The sequence below is a fragment of the Rattus norvegicus genome, chromosome 8 (genome assembly GCF_036323735.1).
Source record: "Rattus norvegicus strain BN/NHsdMcwi chromosome 8, GRCr8, whole genome shotgun sequence".
Taxonomy (NCBI): Eukaryota; Metazoa; Chordata; class Mammalia; order Rodentia; family Muridae; genus Rattus; species Rattus norvegicus.
In genome coordinates this window covers 59,734,126-59,752,877 of record NC_086026.1, presented here as the reverse complement: position 1 = coordinate 59,752,877, position 18,752 = coordinate 59,734,126, and the positions used below count along the sequence as shown (strand labels likewise).

Here is an 18,752-nt window from a genome sequence, read left to right as displayed (position 1 = left end):
TGCTGGGTCAGGATTCACCAGTGTTTATTTTGGAGATGGTACCAAGCAGTGGGTCCTGGGAGAAAGAGTGCCAGAGAATAGAGCTGTGTGTCAGCAGGGGACACCTGCTCATCCTATGACCTGGTGAGCTTCTTTTTCCTGGGTGGGGGAGCCCCTAGTAATTGAAGAGTTATTGAGGAATCCCAAGGTGTCTTGATTAAGAGGCAGGCTCCGAAGTGAGATAGAATATCTTTAAAAGCCAGCTTCCCTGTTTTCTTGCTGACTGACTATTCTCTCTCTGTCTGTCTCTGTCTGTCTCTGTCTCTCTGTCTCTCTGTCTGTCTCTGTCTGTCTCTGTCTCTGTCTCTCTCTCCTCTCATTTTTGTTTGTTTGTTTTGAGACAAGGTATTGCACTGACGACCAGGGTGTTTCATGTAGCCTACACTGGCCTCAAGTTTATGGCAATCCTCTCGTTTTAGCCTCTGGAGTGCTGGGAACCTCGAGGTGAATCTCCACCCCCGGCTTGGTGAAGGATCGAATGAGATGATTCGTGTTCAGTGCTTAGGTCTATACTTGTTCAGGGACTGGCACGGTCACCAGGAAGCACCTGGTGATACAAGAGAAACCAAGGAACAAGAGGTTCCAAGTACTGGTCTCTCCAGCACACCAACCATTAAGATGACAGCATCAGTCAGAACTTTTTAAATTCTGCAGTCTATTAGCAACAACAGAGAACCAACAAACAAACACAAAAAACAGCTTTCAGCAAAAGTGCTAAATTTTGGTATCTAACAAAATCTCCAAGGCAATGCAGTCTGCAGCTACAATCACCAGCGGTTCAACAACAGCAGTTGGACAACTGAATCAGGTTTTCAGGAGTCAAGACACTGTAATGTTCAGAACACCCAGTTTTCAACAAAAATTTATAAATGGGAAAAAAAAATCAATGCAGACATTGTTCCCACGGAAGTCCAGCCGTTGGGCCTAAGAGGCAAAGACTTGATGTCAACATCTTAACTGTGCTCAAAGGAAACAGTGACAAAGAACTGAAGCCAGGTGATTGTTTCTGAACACAAACCAGTGGTGAGCAGAGAGAGATTATAGCAAGATGCCGGATAGAACTTTTGGAGCTGAAAAGTGTAACAGGTTAAAAAATATATATATACACACACATACATACACACATACACATACATACACATATATATACACACATATACATACACATATATATACACACATACACATACACATACACACACATATATATATATACACACATACACATACATAAACATATATATATACATATATATACACACACACATATATATATATATACACACACACACATATATATATATATATATATATTCTAATAAGATAAGAAAAATTCCAAAGTTCACATGCAGACTTGAGAAGGCAGGATAACTGGTGAGCTTGAAGACAGGTCAGTTGAAAAGATCTAGTTTGAGGAGCAGGAAAAAAAAAGAAAAGAAAAAAGAAAGAACGGTCTGTGGGATACAGACGGACTGACATACTTATAGCTGGAGTTCCAGGAGACAGAGAAGGAGCTGAAAGAACAAAGAAATCTGGGTTGAAAATGACCAAAGAGGTTGGGGATTTAGCTCAGTGGTAGAGCGCTTGCCCTGGGTTCGGTCCTCAGCTCTGAAAAAAAAAAAAAAAGAAAATGACCAAAGATCATGAAAGACATGGCAGTCTCCATTCAGAAAAACAATAAACTGCCAGAAATTCAAAGACGTACACTGAGAGGTATCGGGGTCAGGGCTCCAGTTGACTCTGTAGTAACTGTATCTGCCATGAGGGACACTGCCATCAGTCTACCCTACGGGAAGCAGAGGCCAGCTCCTATTTTGGCTGGCTATGGGGCAGGGCCAACTCAAAACCTTGTGAACATGTGGGAAACCAAGTCTTTGGAGCAGGTCTGCGTTCCTGCCCTGCCCCTCACCATCTCTGTGGCCTCTCTCTCCTTTCCTGCCTCCCTCCTTCCCTCCTGACAGGGTCTTGCTATGTAACCCTGACCAGCTTCAAACTTCCTCAGAGACCAGACTGTCCCCAAGCTTCCCAGTAGTCCTGTCCCCAGCCTCCTGAGGGCTGGGGTCAAGGGAGGACTGCTGTGCCCAGGTACTAAGCACTGTGGTTAGGGCTGGTTTTGGAAGTTCTCTGACCCCTCAGACTTCTTATCTTCAGAAGTGGACAGAATAACCAGGCAACTTTCAGAGTAGCACGTTTTGGTAAGACTTGCCCACGAGGCACACACGAAAGCAGTGAACAGAATCAGCACACAGAAGAGACTGATGTTAGGAGGGAACTAGCACTTTGTGTGCTGGTTAGACTTTTGTCAGCTTGACACAGGCCAGGGTCATCGGGAAAAGAGAACTTAAACTGAGGAACATTTTCTTGATTAACGACTGATGCGGGTGGTGCTACCCCTGGGTAGTGGTCTGGATGGTATAGAAAAAGGAATTATTGAAGGAAAACTTTTATTTCTTATTACAGGCTTATTGTTGGAAGTAACTTTTTTTTTGGTTTCACGGTATACTATAAATATTACAAGTATTTGGGGTTTTTTTGGCCCATTTCTTAGTGGAAATTATCATCAAGGAAGAAATGACCAGCTTGGACTGGACAAAACAAAACTAAGATAAATTAGCCCTGTATCTATCCTTGAACACACACACACACACACACACACACACACACACACACACACACACACACACACACAATCTCATTCATAGTTCTAAAACCAAAGTTAGGTAACACTATTTTATCACTCACTGAGGGTTATCTTTCAATTTAGCACGTTCAGTACTCTTGTTCAATATACCATTTATTTGACTTAGGAAAAAAAAGTCATGTGTCCTGTCATTGACTTCTGAGGCATAGTTTTCATATATTTTCTCTCTTTGAAACCTACTGACTGGTCTGGGCATGGTGGGAATGTGCTAGTAGCCACAGGACTATCACTCATTTCTCTTTTTCCTTCAGTCACATAAGTCCTTTGTAACCTGAGTAGGTTTGGCCAGAAATCTGAAATCAGCTTGAATGAAGGATATTCCCCTCCCCACCCCCAAACCCAGGAGGCTCATGGGAATACTTTGGCAAGAAACGCAAGTTCAGATTGGCTGTTAACATGTTAACCTGAGAGTCAGAACTTCAGGTTACAAGCAGGATGGACTAAGTATTTACAAAAAGCAGAATTTGTGGCCTGAAAGATCCAGGCAAATGTTTGTGTCCCTCAAACGCACTAGTGTCTCAGGTCTGTGGTCCGAGGTGGTGGAGTTGCAGACTGAGGACATGAAACCTTCATTCATGTATGTTTGAGCTCGGGAGGATGCCCTGGAGGTTGGAGATTTGTTTCCCCCAGTTTCCTTCAGAAGAGGAGTTTACTAATGAGAAAAACAAGCAGGATATGGAGGGCGCCTGCCAGGGGGCTGCAGAGAGTACGGATGGCCAGGCTTTTGGCTGTGGTCGTGGCTGTGGTCATGGTTGTGGTCTTGGCTGTGGTCACGGCTGTGCTATTGGCTGTGGTCACGGCGGTGCTATTGGCTGTGGTCACGGCGGTGCTATTGTCTGAGGTCACGTCTGTGCTACTGTTTGTGGCCACGGCTGTAGTCTTGGCTGTAGTCATGGCTGAGGTCATGGCTGTAGTCATGGCTGAGGTCTGGCTCTCAGGAGTAGAGGCCAAGCTTGAAGTTTCTTCTGGGGGAGAAACAAAAATCAAACAATTTTATCAAGCCTTTGTTTGAAGGTGGGCACTAGAGAAAGAGGCTAAAGACTGGCAAGATGGCTCAGCTGGTAAAGACCACTTGTCATTGATTTCAATATCACATAAAGGTGGAAGAAGAGAACTGACCTCAAGATGTTGACCTCTGACCTTCACACACCAGTTGCATACGTACACACACACACACACACAATAATGATAGTCTTTTTAAGACAGTAAAGCCAGAGCAAACATCAATCAACACTTCTCCGGTGCCCACAGGGAAGAGAGCTGTAGACAGCTAAAAGGTTCAGATTGTCAAGCAAAAAAAAGTAGCTAAGCCTCTGTCCTTAAGGTCTCCACCATCTTTTCTCCTTCATTTTATTTTGATTATTTGTTTTTAAAATGCATATTAAGCATTTCCCTGCCTGGCTGTATGTGTATTAACCTACATGCAGTACCCTCAGGGGCTAGAAGAGTGCATCAGACTCCCTACAGTTGGGATTTTAGATCATTGTGAGGCCCACTTGGGTGCTGGGTATTGAACCTGGGTTCTCTGGGGGAGCAACTATATGTTCTTAACTGTTGTGCTGAGCCATCCTTCCAGCCCCTATATAGTCTGTTGAGAAGAAGAAAAGACCCAAAGAGTTTATAAAACATATGAGTCTGTTATTAGGTAAGTAGTCTGCCCTCAACTATCTTGATAACTCTTTTACCTGTAGTGCAAATATGAACCAAGGTAGTACACTTTTCTAATTTTCTTGCTAATTCCAAGGACTTGAGAGAAGTCAGTATCATGCAGAACCAAGAATAGTGACCTCTGCCTTACTTAGTGGCAGGTGCCCTGTCTGAATCCTTGACCTTGTTTCTCTGGCTTGCAGGTCACTGACTGTTTCTCAGGTAGGTTCTGGCTACGTGCTGGTGCTCAGCAGTGATCTTAGAGAAGCAAAGGGAGCCAGCTCTTCACTTAGGGACTTGTCTGATGCCAGAAAACATGGAGTTTGGAACACAGACACTTCAAGGGTGTCTCGCCTTCAGCTGGGAGTGGGGCCTATAACCCCAGATCTGGGTAGAGCAACACTTGGGGGTAAGGGCAGAGACAGGAGAATAGCTGGGGCTTGCTGAAAAAAAAAGGAAGCTCTAGGTTCAGTGAGAACTTGTATCTTTAGTCACAAGAAGGAGAGCCATAGTTGAAGGCACAGAATGTTTTCCTTTGTTCTTCTCAAGTGTGTACACACACACACACACACACACACACACACACACACACACACACACACACACACAGAGGCACACACATGCACATTTTCTTCCTCTTTAAAACTTGGTTATAAGAGGTAGAAGGAAAATGCCATAGGACCAGGCATCCTTTTGCCTCGCTGGAGGAAGCCCTCGTGGTCGAGACCATGCCTTCTCTCTCTAGCATTTCTCCAGGACAAGTGTCGTTCTGGCATTCCATGAATCTGGAGAGCAGAGCACAGCCATGTTTCCCTCTTTCCTTTCACTATTTTGTTTTGTTTGAGACAGAGGCTTTCTCTGGGTATCCCATGTTGGCATTAAAATTGTGACCTGGCCTTAGCCTCTAACTGCTGGGAACATAGGTGTGCCACCACTCTTGGCCTTTCTCCTGATTTTTTAAAAAAATGTGTTTATTTTATGTATGTGAGTACACTGTAGCTGTCTTCATGCACGCCAGAAGAAGGCATCAGATCCCATTACAGATGGTTGTGAGCCACCATGTGGTTGCTGGGAATTGAACTCAGGACCTCTGGAAGAGCAGATCACACTCTAAACCACTGAGCCATCTCTCCAGCCCTTTCTTCTGATTTTTTTAACCTCTATTTTATTGGGATAGAGCCAAGGGGTCCTGATTAGAAATACATACTTCCTGCTCTATTAGAATTTCTGCAAGTGTTTTTCTCAAAAATGTCCTTGAGGAAAATAATAACCTCATGGAGGGAAAACCTCCAACAGGAAACACTGTTATGTAATAGTTTGATCAGGCATGAGTACTTTAAAATGTGCTGTTGGAAATAATTATTCCATCTGTGCATTTTGTAGTAAATGACTTACAGGAAAACCCAGCAGCACGCTGTGTGTCTTTTAGTGCTCTATGGCTCTCGAGGAAGGCTAGGGATTTGGACATTGGGAGAGACTAATGGTTCTTGTTTGGGTCTCTACTCCCACCCCCCTCAGCCCCCAATGCTGAAGATATGAATCCAAGTCTTCACACATGCTCTTGGCTGAATCTTACAATAAAAACTGCCTTAACATTATCTCTTTAGTTTTAATGTAATTCTAAGAAAAAGCAGACAAACGGGTAAAATGAAGAATCTCAGACCTCACTCTGCTGTGGATTTTCTCTGTGTTGTTAGGCCAGTAAACCATCCTTTCTGAATTCCAGTTTTGAATGCTTTGGTGTCTTACCCAGAAATAAGAAAAAAAAAGGGGGGGGGATAGAGAGAAGGATATGGAGCCCAGAGAAAGTGTGGGCCTGGGGTCTGTGCCCTGGGGAAAGATGGTGAAAACTCCTGCTGGTGACCACAGTTAGCTGAGGCGATTAGAAACTTGTGGAAGGTCTGTGGTGATGGCTTAGTCTGTAAAGTTCTTTCACATGAGCTTGAGGATCTGAGTTTGAGCTCCCCAACCCCCCCCCCCCCGTGAAAATTCTAGGTGTAGAGGTACATGCTTTTGTCATCACAGCACCAGGAAGACCAAGAAGGAAGATCCCTGAAATCACCATCCTATTGGTTGAGTCACAGGCCAGGGAGAGACCCTGTCTCATAGAACAAGGTGAGTTGTCCAATGGCCTTCACAAACGCAGACATATGCAGATCTGTGAACACACATGCACATGCGCAGACACGCACACACACACAGAGAAAGAGAGAGACAGAGACAGACAGAGAGACAGAGAGACAGAGACAGACAGACAAAGACAAAGAAAATTAAAAAAAAAAACTCATGAAGAAGTCATGATGCAGCCTAGGGATGTGCACGTTTTTAGCTTGTGCCAAGGTGCTAGGGTCAAGCCACTCTTTCCAAAAGAAAAACAAAAATAGAAACAATCTCACAAGCACTAATGATAATGATATTTCTTTGATACCAACTCTTTTTGTGTAGCTAGTGGCCTCCGTCTCCCCCTTCCCCGCCCCCATAATTCCCTTAAAAACTGATTGGTTAAAGTTGACCATGTGAAGGCCTTGTGTGAGGGGGTTTCACGTTGTGTGGAAAACGAGAATAAGGTTGACTTTTCATATTGATGCCTATCTGGAACTGAACGGAGATATCCTCCTCCCCCCAACTCATCCCCTGGTTGAAGCAGGCGTTTGGATCATGGGATTTGTGAAAAATGGCACAAATCTTAGACAGCGTTTTTGTTTTCCGCACAACATGAAACAAATCTCAGATAGGTTCCAGGACGGTGGGAAACTCAACTGATATGTGAGTAAAATAACTTTCCAGACTGCTTGAGTCTGACGCCAAATCTACAGAGATTTGCAATAGAACTCACTTGGCTCCAGTTTCACAGATGACACTGTAGCTGTGCGGTTGATGACAATGAAGATCCTGGAGAACAAATCAGTAAGAGACACGGTGAGGGCCTGGTCTGTGCAGCTCACAAGCCACTCCTTTGCTTGCCTTTCTGGATCACCCCGTCCTGTCAATCTCTTCTGAGCACAATAGAGCAGATCATTGACTATCGATCTAGTCCATATTGACTAGAACCCCTCCGGGTCTTAACTCCAAACAGCTCTCCCATCGCCCATCCCCATTAAATTATCCTCAGAGCTTGTTCTGTTATTAAACCAACGAGCCTGGTGGAATATTAGCCCCTTGTCTATACAGCCAGGGAGCCACTAACGAAAGGACAGAATCTGTATGTCAGTCGCTGAGCTTCGTGTGAGCAGATAGCAGTGAACCCAACAGTCAACGGCTTCATGTTCGTAGCATTTTTAGGGTCTTCACAGATTTTGATGAATATTCAGGTAATGAGTTAAGGAGTCAGCCAGAGTCATGATGTGTACGAAGAAGCAGAGGAAAGCCGGAGAGAGTGTAACAGAACTGTTTCTGAACCTACGTGTTCAGGAAAAGCAAAGGAAGCATTTCACCTCAGTACTCACGTGTGTGGGATGGGTTCCCCAGCCTCACCATAGTGAATCCCAGGGGCAGAGACCTTTGACATCATTTTTATACCCCGCTGAGCATAGTGCCGTCCGTGGTGGTGTTCCTTGCATCCCGTCCCCTTGAATCAGTTTTGCGGACCAAGGGCATGAGTGTATACAAACATGGTGTACCGTAGTGAGTGTGCATGTGAGGACGTGGATTGCACGGAAGGTGGGACTTCACTACGTAATGATGATGTAGATTGTCATGGCTGTGTCCCTGCAGACTGAACGTGCTCCAGCATAATGTGGTCACAACTGCTGTCGTGGTAGGGCTGATAAAAGCAGCTCCCTCTGGATTCTGCTTTCTCTCATCACTTTGGGGGCACAATCGTTCCTCCTCCAAAGCCGATGGAGCCTGGCTAGTTCCAGAGTGTGGCAAGAGAGGGAAGAATGGCTTGACAGCATCACCAACTCCCACAGAGACAAGGATGCTGACAGCGGACCAGCTGATTGTCAGGGTTGCCCTTTCTGGGGCACAAAGTTCTTCCCAACACTTGGTTTCTAAAGTCAACATCAGGTCCTCAGAGTGAGAGACATTTGTTATGAAAGGATACAGGTAACCTCTAGGTGACCTCTTCTCAACACCTTAGGGCATCCATATTTTTTTATGACAGGAGGAAATTACTCAGTTGTCTCTTAGCAACCGGTTTCCCAAATGAGTGTGTGTTTAGCAAATGATTATCCACTAATGTTATATACACCTAAATATTCAATTGTTCATTCCAATTATATATGTGGTGATATATTTAATTTTTCAGTCTATTAATATAATTGTTAATCAATATGTTTAATTGCGATATAATTATTTATTATTAATAACATATTAAATATACTTAATATATTATATATGGCGTGTGTATGTGAAGGTGGAGGAGCGGCAATTTGCAGGAAGATAGATCACTGAAGGAACGAGCAGCAAGAAAAGGGAACGCGGGTGAGCAGGAGGAAAGCATAATGACATGGAGATGAAAATGTCACGAGAGTCTATTGTTTTGTATGCTAACAAAAGTTGTTTTGTTTTTTTAAAATATTCTTCAGTTTGAATACAGACAACTTGAAAGAAAGTGTTCACTCTTCCTGATTATGTAGAGCATTGGGGTGTGTGTGTGTGTGTGTGTGTGTGTGTGGGTATGTGTGTGTGTGTATGTGTGTGTGTGTGGTGTGTGTGTGTGTGTGTGGTGTGTGTGTGTGTGGTGTGTGTGTGTGTGGTGTGTGTGTGTATGTGTGTGTGTGGTGTGTGTGTATGGTGTGTGTGTGTGGTGTGTGTGTGTGGTGTGTGTGTGTGTGTGGTGTGTGTGTGTGTGTGGTGTGTGTGTGTGTGGTGTGTGGTATGTGTGTGTGGTGTGTGTGTATGTGGTGTGTGTGTATGTGTGTGTGTGGTATGTGTGTGTGTGTGTGGTGTGTGGTATGTGTGTGTGTGTGTGTGGTGTGTGGTGTGTGCGTGTGTTTGTGTGTGAAGGGCCACTGCAGGGTTTTCCACTCACACCCAGTCTAGTTTTAGTCCTAGGTTAAGGCAAAACCATATAAACCTGTTATAAATTTTCCAAAGCCCAAAGTGACAGGAGAGCAGTCCTTACGTCAGGTTGACTTTAGTCACGTCCTCAGAACTAGGAACGGTCCAGTTTGTCTGGAAGGCTGAGTTGTTTAGAGATGTCAAGTTGTAGACAACGCTGTTGTTGCACTTCTCGTATGCTCCGCTCCAGGTGCCCACTGGTTTGTTGTCTTTTTCAGCTTTCAGGATCACAGCACTGACTGAATCGTTCACAGGGACTGTCACTAGGAGGAAAGGATACGAGGAAGCAGTCAGTGTGAGCCAAGCGGAAACCACGGTGGTGTGCGAGCAAGGGAAGCTGCGGAGAGTGAATGGTGTGCTCCCACTTCTGTCAAAGAAAGGACAGAGCTCCCGACTGGGGACCCAGGATGTCCCAGGCCTGTAACTCCAGGTGAGGGATGCAGGACTGTGAGTCCAGTGTCCTCTTCAGCTACAGGGAAGCTTGAAGCCCGCCTGGGCTACTGGTGATTTTAATGTGTAATATAAAGCATCTTTATGCTTTTTCTTTCCAAATAATCTCCAGTGAACAGCAGCTACGAGCCCGAACATCCTCTAGCCCTGGTTTTGCTACAGGGGAAGAGATCCTAGTAGTGAAGAGCTAAGTCTCTCCTCAAAGGTGGACACCCCAAGAGTTCAGAGGTCTCCTGGGAAGTGCTCCAGAGATGCAAGGGAGGACTGTTGCTAAGTAAAACCAAAGGCCTGCTCCTGACCCCAGAAATGCTCATCCTCTGGGTTGTTGAAGGAGGGGGTTGGGTAGGACAGGGGTTGGATTAGGTATGAGACACTGAGGTCTGAGCCACAGGGTCCTAATCTAAGGACCAAATTACCTCTTAGGGTTTTTCTCTACTCAGATGAGGTCTATGACCCAGCCTGCCTGCACTTACAGGGGACCTTGCTGACATTTTATTAGTTTCAACACGTGCAGATTTTAGTGTGTCTATTTTTCTTTCCCCTCCCAGAGCCTGCATGAATAAATTCCTCAATACTGGGTCCCTTTAGTCATCTGAAACTCCTTCTAAAGCAAAGCCAGTGGATCTCGTAGCAGGTCAGACAGTCCTGGATCTGCATCCTGGCTCTGGTACTTAGGAGCAAGACAGGTCACCTCTACATCCTGGCTTCTTGCTCAGCGGCCACTGGACACAATTTGTGTGTTTTGAAACAGGATCTCATCAGATTAACTGAGGATGACCCTGAACTCCCAATTCTCCGTCTTGCGTACAGACCTTGAAGGTATATGCTACCACACCTGGTTTATAAAATGCAGAACATTGAACCTGAACTTGTATGTGCCGGGCAAGCGGTCTGCTTATTAAGTTACGTCTCTGACCGCTATGCTTTTTTTTTTTTTTTTAAGTTCCCACTTTGTGCTTGCCGTATTTCTGGAAACCACATTGTCCCTCACAGTACTGTTAGCACTGAAGAGAAGACGCTAACGTCCGTGGTTCGTATCAGATAAACTGATTGTTATTACTAATTTCAGTGCGTTGTGCTTCCTCGCCCTGGTTTGCTCTGCCAGGAAGGTCAGCTGACCTGAATCCCACACGTTCTGACTCACTCAGAGAGGAACTGACTTTTGTCTTACATCTCTGCATGGTGGTGTGGCGGAAGGAAGGTGATGTACAATGGAGTCATCTAGATAGCCAGGGATCCTCTTGGCTCTCCAGCTGTTGTCTCCTTTTCAGCTTCCCCTTTCAGGTGGACTCAGCTTTCCTTCCTTCCTTCCTTCCTTTCTTCTTTCCTTCCTTCCTTCCTTCCTTTCTTCCTCCCTTCCTTCCTTCCTCCCTTCCTCCCTCCCTTCCTCCCTTCCACTTGGGGTCTCTGGATCTGTGGCTTCAATCTCCCTTGGATGCCTTGACCATTCAGCAGTGAGACCAGATTTCCTCATAAAACCTGTCCACCTAGAGAATCTAAACGCTCCTGCCTTCTCATTCCTGTCTCTTCAACATCAATGATAGTACCCAGCACGCATTCAGGAACCTAAGAGTCCAGCCTTCCTCATCTGTCTGCCTTCTACTCTACGGACAGCTGCTGTTTCCGACCTCCCCCACCCTCGCCCCCAGCTGTTCTGCACCTGGTTCCTATCTGTCCCACACCTGGGCCTGGCGTTTGCTTATGTCTGGGTGCCTGTCTGGAGCCTTCCTTCCAGGTTAGCATTCATTACATACTCACTTCCACAACCAAATCTTTCTCACAACACTCCCTCTGGACTAACTTAGCCTCTTTCCTCCTCACATTTGAAATACTCACACCCTTTCTAGAGAATTGAATACCTAATTATATTTTATGGTTTCATTGATTCTAACGCCCCCCGACAGGGCTGGGGTGGACACTAGCTTAGTAGTAGAGCATTTGTCCAGCATGCTGGAAGCCTTGGGTTCAGTCTCTAGCACTTAAAAAAAAATCCTTTATCCAATGGAACTCGCTGTTCTAGAAGCTGGAAAGTTGAGGAAGTAATAAATTACATCCTTGTCCGGGGAAGTGCACAATGGGGCAGAGGCTGACTCTTCAGTGTCTCAGTGTAAATATTGCAGGCTTCTTTCCTTAACAGGTGGGGGGGGGGGTAGGGTGGGGTGGAGTGAGCCCTCTGAGAGGCTGGCTAATCTGTACTGTTTCTAGGATCTGCCAAGCCGTTTATACGTGATTTGCCAGCGTTGACACTACACTGAAATGGTAAAGGATTTCAAACCAAAGCAAAGAAAGGTGGCTGACTCCGGGTCTCCAGAAAGCCTGAGTCCCGGCCTCAGCACTCCACAAAGGTATTTGTAAAGCCTGTAGGTGTGGAATTTGCCTCTTCTCACCTCCATGGACAGAGGATGTTTGACCCTCAATTTAAAGTACAAGTCAGATTTTCCTCAAAGCTCAAACACATCTTGGATTGAAATTGAATCTGATAAAGAGCAAAGCTAGCTTAGGCACTCAGGAAGCTAAGTTCTTTCTCTCCAAGCTTCTGGGACCACTGTGGAGTTGCCCTTCCCCCACCTTCCCCCATTGTCCTGTGTTTTCTCCTTCCGGCCTCCCTCCTTTCAGAAAGGCTCCCAGGTCTTCATCTTATCTCTCCCCAGTAGACTTCTCTTTCTCCCGTTTCAGCTGCAGGCCTGTCTGTCTCCTGCCATCTCACATCAGGGGCCTGCAATCACCCTTTCGGTAATGGATTCATACACGTACTCACCTAGTGTTCATCTTGAATTACGGACTTATCTTCCCTGCTCCGATATGAAAAGACCCACTTCCCCAGGGAATGGGACATAGTCCTGTTACAGCAGGAGCATTTGCTTAGTGACAGTCGCCAGGAAACTGGAGAGAGCAGCAGAGTGGGGAGGTATGGTGCGATGGCTCACTTTCCAGGCTAGGACTCCTGCAGATCACGCATGTGGCAGTCACCATAGTGACCTCTGCACAGTTTGCTTAGACTGAGAGGAAGGGTGGCACAGGAGCTAAGAAAGCCGCTGGCTTCTGACTACATTCCTGAGGCTCAAATATTAGTTCTGTTACATTCTAGTGACCTTGAGTAAAAATTTGCCTTCTGTATACTTTCTTTCTCCTCTGGAAAATGGAAGTTAATGATAACATTTTCCCCTTAGAGCAGAATCCAGCACGTGTTAGCGTTATAATGTGGATGTACGTCTAGTTCCTCTGTCTCCACAACTCTGTGACTGGAACAAGGGGGTGGCGGCGGAGGAGGCAGGGCCGATGAGAGGGCTTGGTGAGTAAAGCACTTGCTGTGAAAACCTGGTGACCTGAGTTCAAGTCTCAGACCCACATGATTGTGGAAGGAGAGAAACAACTCCACAAAGCTACCACTGGCCTGTTCAAGAGTGCCAGGATATGCGCATGACTGTGCGAGTGTACACACACACACACACACACACACACACACCCCCCAGAAGGGTGCACATACTAAAATAGTAAAAAAAAAAAATTAAAAATCAACTGAAGTTTTAAAAAAAAAACTGAATGAATAAATAAATAAAGCTAGGTAGGAAAGTGTACTCCTTGACTAACAGGTTTGACTAATTAGCAAACGTGTTTTTAACTTGTTGGTTTGTTGAATCCCAAAAGGGAAAGTTATGAAATACTTTCCAGATACTTCTAAGAAAAACATTGGATTAAGATTGAACAACCAGGACTCAAAGAGCTTCTGCCCCTTGCTGGCAGGGGTCCCCAGCAAGTCCTTTAACATCTCTGCCTTTCAGGCCCCTCACTTATAAGGTGTGCTACTGATGTCTTCCTCTAGCTTACGTGGCTTTGCCCATACACTAAGGGCAAATCATCTTTCCTGTTGTCCTGCAGGGTACACTCATTCTGTCAAGTGGATGTGAAAAGACTGCAATGAATTCCCTCAAAAAAATAACATAACGTTCCCTTAATGCAGCCGTATCTTGCCGGGGTGTGGTCTGCCTGGGGCTCAGCTTACACCACCTCGATTCAGTTATGGACAGGAAGCTATAGAAATAGTCCGCCCGATCCACTGTGCTCCCCATATCAATCCCTGCTCCCCATTTTCCATCATGTCCACCCACAAATGGAGGGCCTGGTTAACGCTCCACGAAGAACAAAGAGCAGGTGAACGAGTGGCTTTGACTCACCTGTGTAGGTTGTATTCTCACCAGAGACCTCCTCAGCTGAAGCGTTGATCAAGTTGTCAGAGGGGTAGACTTGATCGTAAAGTATGCAGGACTCATTATTGCTGAGAGAGAAGGAAGGGGAAAAGCACAGAGCCAGGCACAGGAACAGCCCCAGGTGTGGCAGCAAGGTGCGGAGTGCAGGCATGGTTCCGGTCTGTTTGGGTTGCAGGACCTGGCAGTAGTAAGACTAAGAGTGACAGGCTCCTGTTTATATGCTCTAGGGCTGGAGCTTCTAGGTGAGGTCATGCATGCAAATCGCCCTCCCTCTCTTTCTCCCTCCCTCCTGAAAATACTGCCTTCTTTGGCCCAAGACATCACTCGGGATGAATCACCCAGCCTCCACTTTTGTGACCAACAATCCTCTACCAATTCCAGTTTTGCTCAAGAAGAGGACTGGCCAAATGATCTGACAAGGCCCCCCGGTCTCAGCACCTACTATCTGAAGAAGTGGGAAAGGCTGGTGAGGAGTGGTAAATGCCGAAAGTGGAAGTCCACAGTTGAGTAATTACCACGTAGGTGGTCTGGTTGGAAGGCCCGTTTTTCTCTGTCAGAAACTCAGGCATGGGTGTCCTTTTTATCTCAGAACATTGCATAGCTGTTTCTGATGTGCCTCTAGTTTCTTCTTCCTCTCACGACTAGCCCAGGGCTGGAAAAACTGGATATTTATTTACCTATTTTTTTTAAATTACATTTGTTGATTTTCTGCAGTGGGGGTGGTGGTGGTGGTCAGGGAGATGGGGAGGGGTTGCACAGGACACATTGTGTGTTTGTGTGTGTGTATGTGTGGTATGTGGTGTGTGTGTGGTGTGTGTGTGTGTGTGTGTGTGTGTGTGTGTGTGTGTGTGGTGTATAGTGGGAGGTCAGAGAACAACTTTCTGAAGTCTTTCCTTCCTTCCGTTACATGGACCATTAGGATTGAACTCAAGCTGTTAGGTTTAGTGGCAAATGTTTCAGTCACAGCCTGGACACCGGCCCTACTTACTTATTCTTTACACAGAGGGTTGCATGTGTTCCAGGCTTGCTTTGAGTCCTCTGTACATGAGGAGAACCTTGAATTTTTAATTCATTTAATTTTTGAGCCAGGTTCTCCTACGTAGCCTTGGCTGGCCTGAAACTCACCATGTAGACCAGGCTTCCCTCTAAGTCCCTGAGATCTGCCTGCCTCTGCTTCCTGAATGCTAGGATTAGAGGTGTGAACAACCACACTCAAGATTTCATGTTCATGTGAGTGGGTGCGGTCTGTGCATGTGAGAGCAGTTGTCCTAGAAGGCCAGAGGCATCAGATCTCCTGGAACTGGAGTTATAGGCATTTAAGACATGGTTCTGAGAATGGATCTCCTGTCCTCTACAAGAGCAGTTTGAGCTCTTCACTACTGAGTCATCGTTGCCACCTAAGTTCCTCCTGCTTCAATCAACATCCCAGCTTTTGGGATTACAAGGGTGTACCATCACACCTAGTTGAAACAGCACTGGGGACTGAATCTAGGCCTTCCTGAAAGCTAGGCAGGCGTTACCAATGGAGACACATCTGCAGTGCCTACAGTTTTATGTATTTATTTGGAAAGAAACATTTGAGTCCCCATTGTTCCTGAAACTTCCCTCCACAGTGCCAGAGCACAGGGAAATGATTTTGAAAAGTTGGGAAGTATTTTTTTTAAATATCCCAACCCCTCCTAAAATTTTATAATTTATCCACTGAAGGAGATGAGGGAGAAGTAGGAGAAGTAAAGAGAAAAGAAATGAAAATACTATAGGACCAAGGCAATAATTCTTAAAATTTTTAGTTAATTTGTGTATGCCCCAACCCTCAAACCCCCGAGTGTGTGTGTATAGGTCAGAGGAGAACTCATGGGAATTGCTTCTCTCCTTCCTCCAAGTGGGTTCTAGGACTTGAACTCAGGTCATCAAGCTTGGTGGCAAACACCCTTTACCTGCTGAAGCATTTATAGGGGCTGAATCACAGTCATATTTTTAAGTGTCCCTTTAGGAGAAATATGGGGTCTTGGGTTGAGGAACTCTGGAAAATCTGTTCAACATTAGCCATGGGAATATCCACGACAATGATCAAGATCTGCTTTTCAGAAACCTTTAGAAATTAACCAAAGGCTTTCAAATAATCTAGAAACGTATTTAAAGAAAAAGAGTGGCTGAGTGTCATTGGAAACGTATTGGAAACAATAGCATTGTAGCTTGTCTAGACACACTCTCTAACCTCATCTCCATGGCAGCCACGGAAACTGACAAATCTACTACAGCAGCTGTGGAGACCAGGAGACTAGTAACTAACTGACGGACAGTCAAGGTGTGGAGTCTTCCGAAATAGCCACGTCTCTGGGAATGGTCTGTGTGACGTTCCTGGAATCTGCTTGTAAAATTGCCTTCTTAGAACTTATAACCATTTGACTGGATTCAGAACTTTCTCTATGGACAGTCTTATTGATAGGGTGCTGGTCAAAGACAGTGGGGATTTTAAGCATTGTCATGAGGCACTGACTCCATGTGGGGCCAAGAGATTGAATTAAAAGAAAAAAGCGTAAGAGTTTTGAATGCTGCAACAATTCCTGGGAAGCTAGGGTGTGCCTGCGCACGGTTCTACATGTTAGACTAGGAAAGCGAGCACTGAGAAAACCCCTCTCACCTTTGACACACAGACTCTCACAGACAGGAAGAGGAGGCTAAGGTTAGAGACATAAAACTGCCTGGCTGGCCACGAAAGACATAACCCAAATATAGAGGGAGGGAAGCATTCAGCGAAGCCTGGGAGGATTCTTGTTTAGAATACTGAAGGGAATTTCTTCTGTCCACTAGTCCACAACTAAGTTAACTAAAGGAAGACTCAGGGGCCACCCGTGCTAAGGAATTCAGTCTCAAGGAATCAATTCAAGAAACTCAGGAGCCAGGAAGAATAACAGACAACAGCTGCGGGGGTGGGGGTGGGGGGGTCTAGAGTTTAGAGTTCCACAGAGAGCTCGGAGATGGGGCTGGGAGTATAGCTCACTGATAGAAGGAAAGCGGGCCTAATTTACACAAGACCTCAAGTTTGATTCCCAGCACTGGAACAAAAACAAAAGCAAATGAACCAAACTTCAACACATACCTATGAAAAGAAATATGATCCAGAAAGAAGGATAAATTTATCAGTAAGCAGAAAGTGTACTTGATGAATCCAGTTATTGAATTTAATAGATAATATATTAAGGTATTTAAAGTATTTAGGAATTGTGTCTAAAGAGTTAAAGGAAGGTACATAACATTGGGTCTGATCAAATAAAGAGTTATAGTGAACAGACAGAACTGTTTTAAAAACATAAGCGAACCAAATAGAAGTTCTGCAGTTAAAATTCCAATAGTAAATTAAATTAGTTGATTTTTGAGGTAGGATCTCACTTTATAGCCCTGTCTGGTCTTGAGCTCCCAGACATCTATTTGTTTCTGCCTCCTGAGTGGGGAGATTAAAGGCACAAGCCACCACAGACTGTCCCTGCGGTTGTTTGAATAGGAATGGCCCCACAGTCTTACACATTTAAATGCTTGGTGTGAGGGAGTGGTGCTCCTTGACCCGGATTAGGGGGTGTGGCCTTGTTGGAGGAAGTGTGCCACTGTGGATAGGCTTGAGGCTTGTGATGCTCAAACCAGGCCCAGTGCCTTCCTGTTGCCTGCCAATCCAGAAGTAGGACTCCCAGTTTCTCTCCGGCACCTCTGTGAAGCCTTGCTCCCTGCTGTGAGGATAATAGACTAGACCCCTGAAACTGTAAGAGTTGCCATGGTCATGGTGTCTCGTCACAGCAATTGAGCACTGACTAGGCCAGCCTCTAATAATAAATTGTTTAAAAAACTACTGAGATTGGACAACAGATCTCACCTGAATAGAGTCAACAAGAGGGGTGCAAGGTTTCTATACTGAAAATGGCAACTAGAACAGCCAAAGTGGTCTGGGGAGAACGAAACAGTGCAGTTTGAGTAGTCACACTTTCTGTCTTTAAAACTCGCTAAGAAGCTCCTGTGGGAGAGGACGGTAATGACCTACGTCCAGCCACACAGATCAACCAACGGAGTAGAAGTAAGCCTTGTGTTTATGAGCAGATGACTTACTTGGTAGTTTCTGGTTTTTAGACTTACACCCAGGGTTTACACAGGCTGGGCAAGTTCTGTACCACTGAGTCACGTAACCTGACCCCGATCAACCGATGTTGGAAAAAAAAGTTCAAGGAGGGAAGAACAAGCAGTGTTTTTAATGTTGTTAATAAGTAGATATTCATATGCAAAAGAATGAAGTTGGGCCATAAACATTAACTCTTGATGGACCAAGCTTGGATCTAAATGTCAAACTAGGAAACTTGTAGAAAATGTTTAATCTTTCTGGCCTTGGTTGGGACAATAGCTCCTTAGATGTGCTACCCAAGACAAAAGTAGGAAAAGAAAAAAAAAAGATTGGACTTTATCAGAACTAAAATGTTTTGTTTTTCAAAGGGCAACATAAAGGAAAGAAAAGATAGCTCACATAATTGGAGAAAATATTTATGAATCTTATGTACCGGATATAATCTCTCTCTCTCAATACCCCCTCTCACTCTGTGTGTGTGTGTGTGTGTGTGTGTGTGTGTGTGTGTGTGTGTGTGTGTGTGTGTCTATAGATGGGCAGAGAGTTTGAACACTTTCTTCCAAGAAGATAGCTGACAGTTGTAACTAATATGTGT

The 18,752-nt window shown here is 45.1% G+C and overlaps 1 protein-coding gene across 2 annotated transcripts; it reads right to left on the bottom strand.

Moving 5' to 3' along the window:
• Positions 1-2,815: 2,815 nt before the first annotated feature.
• Plet1 (placenta expressed transcript 1) lies at positions 2,816-14,239 on the bottom strand. Of its 2 annotated transcripts, none has more exons than NM_001014209.2 (4): positions 14,017-14,239; positions 9,456-9,654; positions 7,224-7,279; positions 2,816-3,705 (listed from the first exon to the last, which is right to left on the bottom strand). In NM_001014209.2, the coding sequence occupies exons 1-4, from the start codon at positions 14,198-14,200 to the stop codon at positions 3,377-3,379; spliced, it is 768 nt and encodes a 255-aa protein (NP_001014231.1). In that variant the 5' UTR covers positions 14,201-14,239; the 3' UTR covers positions 2,816-3,376. The 2 variants fall into 2 exon arrangements, with proteins under 2 accessions (NP_001014231.1, NP_001380796.1); NM_001393867.1 differs by having other exon boundaries at positions 2,816-3,702.
• Between the last annotated feature and the right edge of the window lie 4,513 nt (positions 14,240-18,752).

What these genes read in the sequence shown, in the direction of transcription:
- Plet1 (NM_001014209.2), bottom strand. Translation starts at nt 14,200, where the DNA reads ATGCCTGCACTCCGCACCTTGCTGCCACACCTGGGGCTGTTCCTGTGC. An exon ending in GTGACTAAAGTCAACCTGAC is followed by an intron (nt 7,280 to 9,455) that starts GTAAGGACTGCT and finishes TTTGTTCTCCAG; the next exon opens with GATCTTCATTGTCATCAACC. An exon ending in ATCTGTGAAACTGGAGCCAA is followed by an intron (nt 3,706 to 7,223) that starts GTGAGTTCTATT and finishes TTTCTCCCCCAG; the next exon opens with AAGAAACTTCAAGCTTGGCC.